The sequence below is a fragment of the Gekko japonicus genome, unplaced genomic scaffold (assembly GCF_001447785.1).
Source record: "Gekko japonicus isolate JY-2015 unplaced genomic scaffold, Gekko_japonicus_V1.1 scaffold1477, whole genome shotgun sequence".
Taxonomy (NCBI): Eukaryota; Metazoa; Chordata; class Lepidosauria; order Squamata; family Gekkonidae; genus Gekko; species Gekko japonicus.
Window position 1 is genome coordinate 191,114 of NW_015161995.1, and position 12,982 is coordinate 204,095.

Consider the following 12,982-nt stretch of genomic DNA (forward strand, 5'->3'; position numbering starts at 1 on the left):
TATTATTATTATTATTATTATTATTATTATTATTATTATTATTATTATTATTATTATTATTATTATTATTATTATTATTATTATTATTATTATTATTATTATTATTATTATTATTATTATTATTATTATTATTATATTTTCAGCCTCCACAAGAACACTTGGAAGATATTTTCTGCTGTTAGGAGAAAAACACTCTTCCAAGGATGCACTAATAGTTTGGAATTTCAAAAATTAAAATTCAAGCCTTGCAAAGACTTTATGAAATGTCATCTTGAACCAGTTAATTCTCTGTATCCAGACGAGCCAGGATGTTACTGTGCCATAAAGTGCGAAGGCTCCATTTATATACATGGAGGTCCTGGCTTGAATGCTACAAAACTGATCGAAGTAGCCCACAGTTCATCTTTCACATTCTAGACTTTGCAAGTCCACAGTAAGACACATGAACACTGACTCCCTGAGTGCCCTTTATACAGCGTTGTGAAGCTGAAACCGCTGAGCTCTCCTTACTCTGGCCTCTCATTGATTGTTCCCAATTTTGCAAGAAGCCGAAATAATCTTCCATTCTGAACTTCCTGGAAGACAAAAAAAAAAATGTAAAAATTAAAAGTCTGCACAAGTGCAAGTAAAAAATAACACAGAGAAATGTAACAATGAAACCAAAGGACTATAAGAACTTTACGATCAGACTACGTTTCATAGACACCGAAGATTCTTCAATGCATAGTGCTGTATAACTTCTCATCCAGGAAACTTCTTGTTTCGTACTGATTTTCTCTGTTAGGAAAGCAAGAGGCTTTCCACTACCACCTTTTTATCTCATAAAGGACTAAGCCCGCAACCACACTTTTCTCACTGAGACTCTTCAAACAATACGAGTAAGGAGTCAAAGGATATTTTGAAAAGACCAATGTACAGTCAAAGCTTTGTTATCCGGCACCTGATTATCAAGAATGCCCTGTTACATGGCATCACCCAGAGGGCAAGTTCCCCCCTCAGCCGCCAGACCTCTGTGCCTTCCATCATGCATGCACTGTACCTTCCATGTCCCCAGCTGGCCTCATCCTTCCCCCTCAGCCTGCCTCAAGCTCTACCAGAGGACTCCTGGGCAGGTACCCAACTTGTCTGCCTGCTGTGCAGGATGGTCCCATGGCTTGGGGGAGGGAAGGGAAGAGTTCTGCCAAACTGCCAGGCATTGGTCATGGAGTTATTAATGGGGTGGGGGTCTGTCACTAAGGAGTCCTCTCGGTAGGAGGTAGGGCAGAGAAAATTGAGTTATCCGGCACAATTAATTAACCAGCAACCCTCATCCCCCATGATGGCCAGATAAAGCTTCACAGTACATGTTCCCTGCTATCTTTAGTTTGAATTGGTGGCTTGCCCTTCTTTTCCAGAATACATCACAACTTTCAATCATGCTCCAAAAGATAAATCTTTGTGCTACAAATCCATAAGATAAAAATCATTTGATGGCAAATACGATTCAGAAGACATCACATAACCTTTTTATTTTTGATCATCTTCTGGTTATTTGCTTTTTCCCTGTTAGTGTTTACTGATACTTTGGAATTTTTTAATGCATTTTATGCTTTCATTTAACTGTTGCTTAGTCTGTGTGTGTCATTTTAATCTTTGTGGGTGAAAACATTCCTTTTGAAAAGCAGTATACAACTGGCCTTCGAGCAAGGGAACCTTTACCTTTTTACCTGTATACAAATATAGTAATTGAACAGAGTACATAATAAAGATGGCAGTAACCTCATCTGAACTTAAACGCGGTGTGCAACACACGAGATAATAATTTACCTTTGCAAGGTCTTCTTCTATTACATCATTTCTCATTTGGGCAGCATCCAACTGTGTGTAGAATCGTGCACCAATCATAGGCATGATATCATTTACACTTCGAAGCCTGTTTTGGTCAGTCAGCAAATACCTACAGCAAACAATTTTTAACAAGATGCTTCAAAACATGGCTTCCGAAAGATGCTTTAAGAAGTGGATCCATCAGTGAAGACTTATAGTTAAGTACTTTGAAAGTTAACATTTAACAACTAGAAAGCAAAAAAAAGGATGAACTAGGTTCTATTGTACAATGCTGCAGTATTGTTTTAATCACCATTTGTGTGGGCATCTTTTGTTTATAATGAAGATGACCTAGTTGTGCCTATGATAAAAATGAGCTATCACTTTTGCATGCAGTATCATGGAGCAGTATGTTTTAATAGACATATGTGAACACATGAAACTACTTTATCCCAAGGCAGACCACTGCCTGCTTGGACCAGCTGTACATATGTTACAGTGAATAAACATGTACAGCATAAACGTTTTACTTTGGGTGCAAGTTCAGTAATTTTTACACTATATTCAAGGTGTGTTTTGCCAAACACACAACACACAATTTAAACTCCACACTTATCCAGATAATGGTTCCGGTTTTATTTTTAAGATGAAAGTTCACTGGCTGTTTTTTTACAAATGCATGTTCACTGTAATACGTGTGCAGGGCTAAAAGCTCGCAGGAAGTCCTTCCCGACACCCGCTACCTGGAGACGTGGAGATGACACTGGTAAAAGCTGGAACATTCTGTATGCAAGACACATCCTCGACCACTGAGCTACAGCACTGCTCTATTTCTACTGTCTTAATTCTAGGCTAACTACTGCATTAAAACAGTATTACACTAAGAATCAGTTTGAGGTTAACTCCCTGTGAATATAAATATTCATCCTAGTACTACAGCAAAAGGTAACTGAATTTAAAGCTTCATCTTGGTTGGCTCATTTTGGAATTCAGAGCTGTCAATATTCCCATACTTTATCTGAAGCTATCCAATTGCATGGACCAGTAATTCTCTCTAAACTGCATAGCTGTTACATAAAATTGACAGTAATGTGTTATATATCACCATTTGGTGGTGCTGAATGTGGCTGATGCAGTACAGTGGGATATATATTGGAAGGTGGCAGCAGCAACAGTTGTATGCAAACATGAAGGATTTGGAAGATTTGCAAAGCTTTCGGTTAAGTACAAAAGGAGACTTAAACAAGGCTGATAGTTTTAATATTAGGGAACAATTTTGCAATTGTGGTTGAACTATGGAATGTTATAATACTCCTGATCAGGTAGGTGTGTTACCTTTCTTCCTACAGTCACCCCCCCCCACCCGCCCCAGCCAGGAACTCACTCGTTTCTACTACTAGAAGAATTCCTACCACATGGTGGAAGGGGCCTTACTCAGATACTTAAGTAATCATGATGGAAGAGATTATGCACCCACAAATTTTTCTGAGAAGAGTCTACAGACATAACCATATAACAGCATCTGGACACACGTGACACACAGTAAGGAAATGGTCATTATCACATTTTAATCTTTAGGGGAAAAGGACTGTATCCCATTTCAAATAACTTACAAAATAAGATTCTTCAAATCAGAGGAATAGTTGATTGTCACCAGTTCCATAGCTTTCTGTAAATTCTCCCTCTGAATTCCTGCCAAGGAATTGCAAGCCAAAGCCAACACAACCTTCCCTAGGGAAATTAAGTCAGCTTGCTGAGGAAAAAGAACACGTAAATTTTTATCATGGTCAGCTATCAATAAACTGTAGGATTCTAGAACTTTAAAGCAGATACTAAAGACATCAATGGCTGATTTAAAGCAGTTCTTGAATGCTGATACGTTTTCCAGCAGACATCCACTTCCATCATACAAGCTTTTCCTAGATGGTGTTGTATAGTATGCAGTGCTCTGTTTCAGTTAGAACTCTCTCCCTAACTCAATTTTCATATTTGATGGAAAGAAGCAAACATTTTGAGGGCCAAAGAAGGGCCCGTCTGACCCCTGCCAGTGCAGGAAGCTGCTTCATATGGGTTGGATTACTTTATTTCTGCAGACACAGGAAGTTCACTGAACCTCTTTTTAACCGACTTCTCCATCCTCTGAGAAAGGACTGCCAAGGGTCAGCAGGCCTTCTGGAATAGTATGCCTTTTAGCACAGGGTGCTAGAGTAAGAAGAAGGGTTTAGCAGAACTCACCCTCCATCATACTCTGATTGCACAAGAGAGAGAGAGAGAGGGCAATTTCTATCAAGTCCCCTTTTCTACTGCAGCCCCTGGTGCTGAAAGGCAGAGCTGGTCTAGTGCTGTTGGTAACAGTTGGTAACAGTTTTTCAGGGGATACAAGGAGCTGCTGGTGGAAGAGGAAATATAAAAGGACAGTGTCCACGAGCACACTCCATTCATGGAAGATCCAAGCTGCTTTGTTTAAATCTACTGCTGGTAAAAGGAGAAAGAAATTTTTCAAGAGCCATGACACTAATTTAGAGACACTGGAGAAAGGGGCTGCTGAATAAAAGGGCCTTGAATTCAGGCAGGGGTCGTTTAGTAGAAAAAGAGCTAGGGGAACTCTTAGCATAACTCATTAGCATATGCCACACCCCCTGACATCACCAGAAGTGTGTCATAAGGCCACACACCCCGCCCCCAACGGTCCCAGCGGTGGACCTGCAAGGCCGGCGGGAGTGCAAGGAAGCCCCGCGAAGGCCCTCCCTGGTCCCAGGCAGGCAGGGGTGGGGAGAGGCAGGGAGGAAGCAACTTACCCTCCCTCTTCTCCTGCCTCCTCCTGGCTGAATGAGGGCCGGAAGCGGGGCGGCCGGAAGCAGGGGGCAGGGCTTCATCATGTGCCCCGCCCCCCGTACCTCACCCGGGGGAACTGCGATCCCCCGCAATATCTCTGAATTCAGGTATCCTGAATATTCAAGTTCAGTGCTGAGGCGACAGAGGTCCCGTGCAGTTACATACAATAAATTTAACTTAAAAAAAACAACTAGGTCATGATGCAAATATAAACAGTGTTGCTAACATGCCTCCTTAGTGTCCCTACATGGATTCAGAGAAACACAGGAGAGTAAAAGGCTCCCCTTTGTGCAGATGTGTTAGCTTGTTAAGGTAAAGGTTCCCTTGCTCGAAAGCCAGTCAGTAAGAGCTGATTTCCACAAGGATCCACTAAGGGTACAGATCTTCAGCTGTGATTTTCCCCCACACACCTTTTGTTCAAAAACAAAATGAAAAACTTGGAAATCATACCGGGAAATATGCTTCAGTAACCTTTACCCTCAATATCTGTTTCTTAACTACATGGTCCCCCCCCCCTTTGTTACATTCTTGAATTTTCCCACTCAATTGCAACACTTCTTTCCTGCTTTTCAATTCTTGTCTCCCCCTCCTCTGATTCTACCTATGGCTCTATTTATGTTCATTCACTGTGTGACAGTCTCTATTCATGTGTCTGACTCAAACGATGAAAAATAGACTGCAAGAAACAATGCATTTTTTCCCCTCACGGACCTCTTGGTCTATGCCTAACTTCTTGCCCTTTCCTATCCCAAACACACAACAGGATCAAGCTCAAGAATGAAACCCTCTTAAGTATTACACACAGTCGTACATGCAATTAAAACCAAAACTTTATTGTACAGCCAGAAGGCTGAAGAAATAAGAAATGTGTATCAACGGCTGTGTGTTAAATCCAGCAGATAACTATTTGGAGCTTTGACTTCTCTGAGAAAAATCCAACTGTCAGATCAGATAACTCAAGACCTTTCTACTTCATATTAAACTTCCCAGAACATATTTAGTTATCTTGCTTAACTGGATGCTTACATTGTTGTACGATTGCTACCTCTGCTCTAAAGATATCTATGAGCTGGACCCCAAGTTTCCATTTGGCTAACAGAGGAGTTTTTTTGCTGGCCTAAAGAGCCTTCTGTGACGACCTCTTCTCTGGGGAGGTCTAGTTTTACTTTAAACGTGTTCTTTAGTTTTATTTTCCTATGGGTATCTGGCTGCCACCAGGAAAATTTTAGGCTTTCCAAACCTTTATACTTTCTGTTTCTGGTTTTGGTATTGTGACCCAGGGTCTTGCCTTTCGAGGAACTATGTGTTTCCTGAGGAATAATGGATCAGGCTTCTGGGATAAACTTAAATAAAAAGGATTTATTTGAAGAGGAACAAAACTAAAGGTTGGATATTATGTAACTGGCTGGGAATAAGGTTCTTGTAACTATATTTGTCAACTGTATCACACACACTGTCAGTTTTAGTGCTGACAGGAATCTCTTACTTAGGCAACCACACGGTTTAATCTCTTTGTAAATTTAACTGCTTTCAGAACTTTAAAGATTCCTTATTGAAGATATATGCTGCGCTCTCTCTCAGATATCACACAGAACAAATTCATCCCACACAGGAATGTGTCTCTCCTTTTTTCATACACAGAACTTAACCGTCTGCTTAACACCCAGACTTTTACTCTTTTTCCACACAGGAAAACTTCTCTCACAGAGACCTCAGAACAAAACTCATATCAACTACTTTTACACAGCACTCTATGCTGACTGCCTCAACTGTTTTTTTTCTGTTCTCCTCAACTGACAATCTCCAACAGTCACTCCTGATAGACATTCAAATCATCCACACAGCATCCATTCCAAAACCCCTCCCCCTCTCTGTCACTCACCAATCACACCACTTGCCTGTTTCAACCACACTAGACTTTCACACAGCAATGTAAACCAAACTTTTAAAGACACACACACAAATAAACATGAAATTGTTACACCTTCACTCTAGAAGAAGTTTACACTGTTAGTGGAGCAGATACTTTGGATCCAGACCTAACTCCGTCGCTCCATTTTAGACCCTTGTCAAGACAAAGGAGCCAATACAGAGTTTTATACTATCGCTCGAGATTCCAATGTGGTTTTGAAGTGTTGCATAATTAAGCCATTTCTGAAGCAAAATGAAGCTTAAGCTAATCAAAATGGCCTGGAGTCTCCATCATTAAACTTAATAATTCTTGGTTGTCACTGTTGTTAGTATCTGCCACTGTTAATACTTGTCTACACAGAACAAGCGCATCATCTGTTTTGGAAGGAATTGATAGATATGCTTTCCTATAAACAACCATAAAAACTGCTTTATGAATATGTACGGGTGCATCTATTCAAACGATGCTAACTGCAGCCTATTTCACTGATTCATTCATCAGATCAATCACTTTTAAAGCCAACATCAGTAATTTATTTTTGTTTCAATATTTTTTTAAAACCTGAATCCTTATTAATAAAAACATTATTTATTATCTTGATATGAATAGTCTTGATATAAACCCCAACCACAGTTTACAGCCTACAAATATAATATTTTCCAGTGTGTTTTAAAAACTTTATGTTCTCATAACTCCCCATACTAACAGAAGAAAGTATATTGTAGACACACAACGTTCTCATTTTCACTAGGGGAACAGGCAAAAGAAAATGCAGTTCTGCTTTTTGAAAATCATGGAATGTCTAGTTACGCTACACAAGCATCCTTGTTCAGAAAGAACAGCTGCCACACAAGTGAAAAAGTTCAGTCCACAAAACACAAATACACTAGCAAAGGATTTAAAAGTTTACACAAATCCATGGAAAATGAATTTCTCCATGGCTATAACTCATGATGACTAAATGGAGCTTCCATCTCCAGAGGCTGCCTCTACGCCCTGCTTATGAGCTTCCTGGAGATATCGGGTAGGTCGCTGTGAGAAATGGGAATACTGTGCTAGATGGCCCTTAGGTCAGATCCATCAAGGCTCTTCATATGTTCTTATACCACTTAAGCAATCATTTCAACAGGGATCGCACTGGAAGCATGTGAAACGAATGGAAACTGCCCAGCAGTAACATACAGCAGACAGGAATGTACAAATGGAATTTGAAAGGGTGGAACAAACTACACTCAAATTATCTATAGAAAAACTGGGCAGAGAAAGCAAGGGAAGGGGAACAAACTTGAACTGCTTCTAGTAGTCTATTAATTTTTGGTTTAGACTCAAGCCAGTCAACAACATTACAGCTAAAGTAGTAAAAAAGCACCTGAGGACACACTAGTTTTTCCTGCTGGATTTACAGAGGAAACCACTGCATGCTCCACCATAGAGAGAGATTTCTGCAAAGTATACATATGCTGGGTGGATGTTTGGCACTTATTAAACTCAGCAAGGATTCATTTCCTTCAGCTGACTACAGCTGATTTTTGAAAATTTCTGCAGATATTTTAACTAATGCCGGTGACAATCTGAAATAACATTTGTGCAAAGTTCTCATAATTTAAAATCTGAGACTTCAGAAGGAGATTAAATTACACTTCTTAGCTTTAAGACCTTCAAGGCAATACAAGCGTTTAACCTGACAGTACTTAATGGAAGTGGCTCTTTTGTTTTCCCTTGGAATTTTTAAGGCCAGGGTCAACAACATGCCCGGCCATTGCTGCCAACAGGTGCAGAAAACCCTTTCCAAATAAAGGAGGGATCGACCTGCAGTTCCTTCCCCTTCCACTTGTGACAGAAGATCACCATCTACCCACTAGCTGAAAACTTCAAGGGAAATAATAGTTTTTGTTTTTATAGTAAACCTGTACCCTCCCTGCTACATTTGGCAGGGGACAGGAGAACTGGTGTTCAAAGTGAGTTGCAGGGGGCAATTTCAGCAATATGAATCAATATGATTCTCAGGTTTTCCTTGTAGGAAAAAAAACAGTGGTTTCATTTCATTTGGCCACATATCTCTAAGCAAACTTGGGAATGCTATAGAGATTCCTTGTCCTTCCTGGCATTAACAGTCAATGAAACCTCAACTGTAGCATGAGGTCTTTGGCCGAACCTTCCACTGTTGATACCTTGTGGGCAGAGACCCCTCAGTTTTGGGGTTTCAGAATTTTGTAAAGTGCCATTATATACCGATTATAAATACAACATCAAGAAATCAATATTTCATCATATTAATGTTTTAATGTTCACCATTTCATCCCATAAAAGTTTACGAAGGAAAGACTCCTTATCTTGTAAAAATCAAATGATTTTAATACGGGGACAGAAAGTGACAATTATTCCCTCTATTAGCAAGTTTGATGGCAGAGTGCCTGTCAGTGAGTAAGTGAAATGGGGCAACCTACAAATATAGCAGCAACTTCTGCATATTGGCAGATTTCCTAAGTATACAGAAAATTATTTCTTTTAATTAAGAATGAATTCTGACTTGATTAGGACTTTAGGAGACATAAGAAGTAAATGGCAGCTAAGTAATGGTTAAAAGGAAGTGGGGAACGGGGAAAGAGACCTCTACATGTTTATAATACAACAGAAGGGAAAACTGGGTTCAGGTCAAAGTTTCCTGATTATCCCCCCCCCCCATCTCCTGCATTCCCTCAACATGTCATAACATGCCTATATTTCAAGAGAATCATTGTAAATGTCCATTATGAAAATAGTATGTTGTAATGTACTTTGAACTTACTTGGTATTGGGCCATTAGCGCCAAGGGATTGTTTTGGCTGTTATCGAATGTTAACACATCAAAGACTCCAACACAATTTACTCGCAACCTTGAAAAAAATTAAAAATTCTTTGGCTTTCCTGTTAGATTAACTGTGATTTTTACAGTCTTGATCACAAAACCATTTCAAGACCTCTGTCATCAATAATATTAATATTGCTGGCAATCATTTATCTGGAGTGTACATACACACACTGTGACCAATAAAAGTTGAGAAAAGAACAGATACTGACATAAACAACTGTATGCATTCATATGAAGCATGTAACTGAACAGGGGAGTTTTATGCATTGTCCACTCAACATGCATAGACTCCAAGTGATATTTGAGAACTCATTCATATATTCTGCCTGAGTAATGTACAAAATTCCATTTTTGTTGTTAGCCTGCATACATTCTCCATGCTACACATGCTGCTTATGAAGATATACTAAGAAATCAACACAGCTTCAGAAGCTCAGCTTGGCACTCCCTGACTAAGTTAAGGCTGCCCACATGAGCACACATGCAGCTGCCTTATACTGAGCCAGACTAACAGCACTTCTCCAGGGTCTTACTACCTGACCCTTTTAACTGGAGATGCTGAGGATTAGATCTGAAACCTGCTGCATGCAAAACAGATGTTTTACCACTGAGCCATGAGCCAACTTGGTAGAAAAACACACTGAATTCTGTAGGAATACAAACAGAGGCCAAGACTACAGGGCATCCGGAATCAAGTATCAAAACAAAATAGGTTTGCCTTATCTATTCCTTCTGCTCGACTGCAATACTAGCTTTGCCATTAATTAAGGTCAATGATAAAGATCATGTGCTCCCTCACATCTGCTTCTGTGCGCGCCAATTCTCTCCCTACCATCTGCTTACAGCTTACCATTGTGTGTGTTATGTGCTGTCAAGTTGCTTCCCACCTATGGTGAGCCTATGAATTAATGACCTCCAAAAACGCCCTATCATTGACGGACTAGCTCAGGCCTTGCAAACTGAAGGCTGGGGCTTCCTTTATTGAATCAATTCACCTCATGTTGTGTTGTCTTCTTTTCCTATGGCCTTCAACTTTCCCTAGCGTTATTGTATCGTCCAGTGAGTCGTGTTCTCATTATGTGACCAAAGTACCATAGTCTCAGTTTAGCTTCTATGGAGAATTCAGGATTGATATAATCTAGACCCCACTTACCACTGGTCCAATGTAATAATAGGGGCAGGAAGAAATCACCCACAGTGGGAACAGCGCAAGGCATCCCTGCAGACCCCTCCTAATCCCCCTTAATAGTTAATCAGCAAACTAAAAAGCTCACATGCACTGACCTTAGGCCTAATCTGGGAAAAAAATGCTAGCATTCTCTGTTGGCATACATATGCCCTCGCTGTAAACAACATAATAGCAAAGGAAGGTTTGTTACCTTGTTTTCCCAGTTACCAGAATCTTTGTGGGGTCCATTACTCGACAGGCCAATCCTGCTGTATGAATGGTCCGCAATGCAGAGCTGAGCTGCACAATATAAGCCCAAATCAAGGATTCAGGTAACAACCCAGCATGCTGCCGGGGCAGAGGTCCATCATGTTGACCTATCACCAGAACCAGAGAACAAATGTGCACTTCAAGGATTATTTCACTGTGACTAATGCTAAAAATTAGCTAAATACTACTGTTTAAATGTTTATTAACAGATACCACAATCTACTTAATTTGAAACAAGTACATGACTTTTACCACAATTTTAACATTGATTTTATTGGGTAGCTACCATCTCACTGTACCAAAAAGCAAGCTAAATGCACAACCATTCTCACACACATTAAAATTAGCACAACCCCAAGACCATATAACATTATGTTCTGTGTTTCCAGAGAATACTAAAAAAAACAAGTCTAATGCCAATGTACACAAATATACGAACATCTTCAAATCAGCTATAAAATAATGGCAGACTCCATGACCCAAGGCGTTTGGAATGTTGCACATTCTTCCCACAGGCCACGTATTTCAAGTTTGACCATTACCATTTGATAGCTTTTCAATGAATCGATCATTTGACTGGAAATTTGGGAAATAACTCATTCTCAGTGGCTTATTCAGCACAAACACATGACAAATGGGCTTTTCCTTTCAAATGGGCCTAGGATATCAGATTAATATGGGTTTTGTAGAAAAGGACAGAGTGACAAGTGGGTGCTTTTGCCTTGGCAATAACAGAGAATCAAAATTTGGACATTCCCCAATTTTAAAAAGGAGTGTAGTGTATGGGTGTCATGACCTGGATGGTCCAGGGCAGCTTGATGTCGTCAGATCTCAGAAACTAAGCTGGGTCAGCTTTGGCTAGAATTTGGAAAGACAACCAAGAAGTCCAGGTTTGCTTTGCAGAGGCAGGCAATGGCAAGCCACCTCTGAAGATCTCTTGCCTTGAAAAACGTGCAGGGTCGCCATAAGTCAGCCGCGACATGATGGCACTTTACATACACACAGTGTATGGGTGCAAGAGCTGCCTTCTTTTCAAAATTTACCTTGCAATGCAAAGACTCCATTGCTGCCCCATGTTTCTCATTATGCAACACTTGCTGCAAACACACAAAAACTCCCTGGGCTTCAACAGCTGGTTTCCCCAGAGTGTGAGGTGTAGAAACATCCATCTGAAGATGCTCAAATGGAGCATACTGATGGTGTATGCCCATACTTGAAGTAGCACTTCATGAAGCTTTAGCTTGACAAAAAAAAAGGCACTGGTTGTTTTAAGACTTTTATATAAGCAGTATTAACGGAAGAAACATAGTCAGTGACTCTAAAAATACTTCAGTAACTTACAAAGCATTCAGTAATGCTTTCAGTCTACAGTACACTTGTGGGGAAAGTGACTGATGTGCAATCAACTCGAAATTACTCTAGCCTAAGCACATGAAAATAAGACAAAGATCCTTTTAAGAAATCCTGCACTGTGTGGATTTGTATGTCGTTTTCATTTAATCACTACTATCTTGTGATTATTTTTTTTTTACGAAACTGTTATTGTCTCGTGATTTTGTTATGGCCTAATGACAAAACAGTAAAAAGCAATGATTAATTGTGCTTGGTGATGGGTTTTGGGGTTTTCTGATTTCTGACCCCAGATTGCTAACCTCTGCCAGCCTAGATGAAAACAGTGTCAATTACAGGAACAGTCCAGCTATTCGGATGGATCAGGATACCAGAAGCTGAGTCCAGTGCTGAAGTTCTTGTGGTAGCAGAAACACAAGGGAAAAACTGTGACAGCCACTTACCCTAGGTCATACTCATTGCACCCCCACTTATGTCTCCACTTGCACAATCTACTATGCAACCAATTCCGGGCGGTATGATATACAAGGAGGAAAGTGCAAGGTGTTGCACAAGGGTGCTGCACAAGGAGAACAGTCCTAAATCCATCTTTAGTTTCATTTGTGTGTCATCACTGGATCAAAGCCCTTAATTTAAAGATGCTAGTAGTCTCGTTTACATTCCATTTAGAGGGTCTCTACTCTGGGATATCATTCAGTACACCGAACCTTTTGTTGAGCATATCAAAAATGAAGGAGAGAAAAAAAAGCCACGACTACACACCCACAGAAAAGAAAGGATATCTAGTTCA

General features: G+C 40.1%; 1 protein-coding gene across 2 annotated transcripts in view; it reads right to left on the minus strand.

The window, feature by feature from the left end:
• The window catches only part of PAN3 (PAN3 poly(A) specific ribonuclease subunit), a 69,682-nt gene that overhangs the window by 1,749 nt on the left and 54,951 nt on the right, over positions 1-12,982 (minus strand). For both annotated transcript variants that reach the window (XM_015405411.1, XM_015405409.1), the window contains 5 exons: positions 10,784-10,949; positions 9,342-9,429; positions 3,420-3,559; positions 1,807-1,936; positions 511-575 (listed from right to left, as the gene is read on the minus strand). In XM_015405411.1, coding sequence (XP_015260897.1) covers positions 511-575; positions 1,807-1,936; positions 3,420-3,559; positions 9,342-9,429; positions 10,784-10,949 — 589 coding nt within the window. The remainder of the gene's footprint in view (positions 1-510; positions 576-1,806; positions 1,937-3,419; positions 3,560-9,341; positions 9,430-10,783; positions 10,950-12,982) is intronic.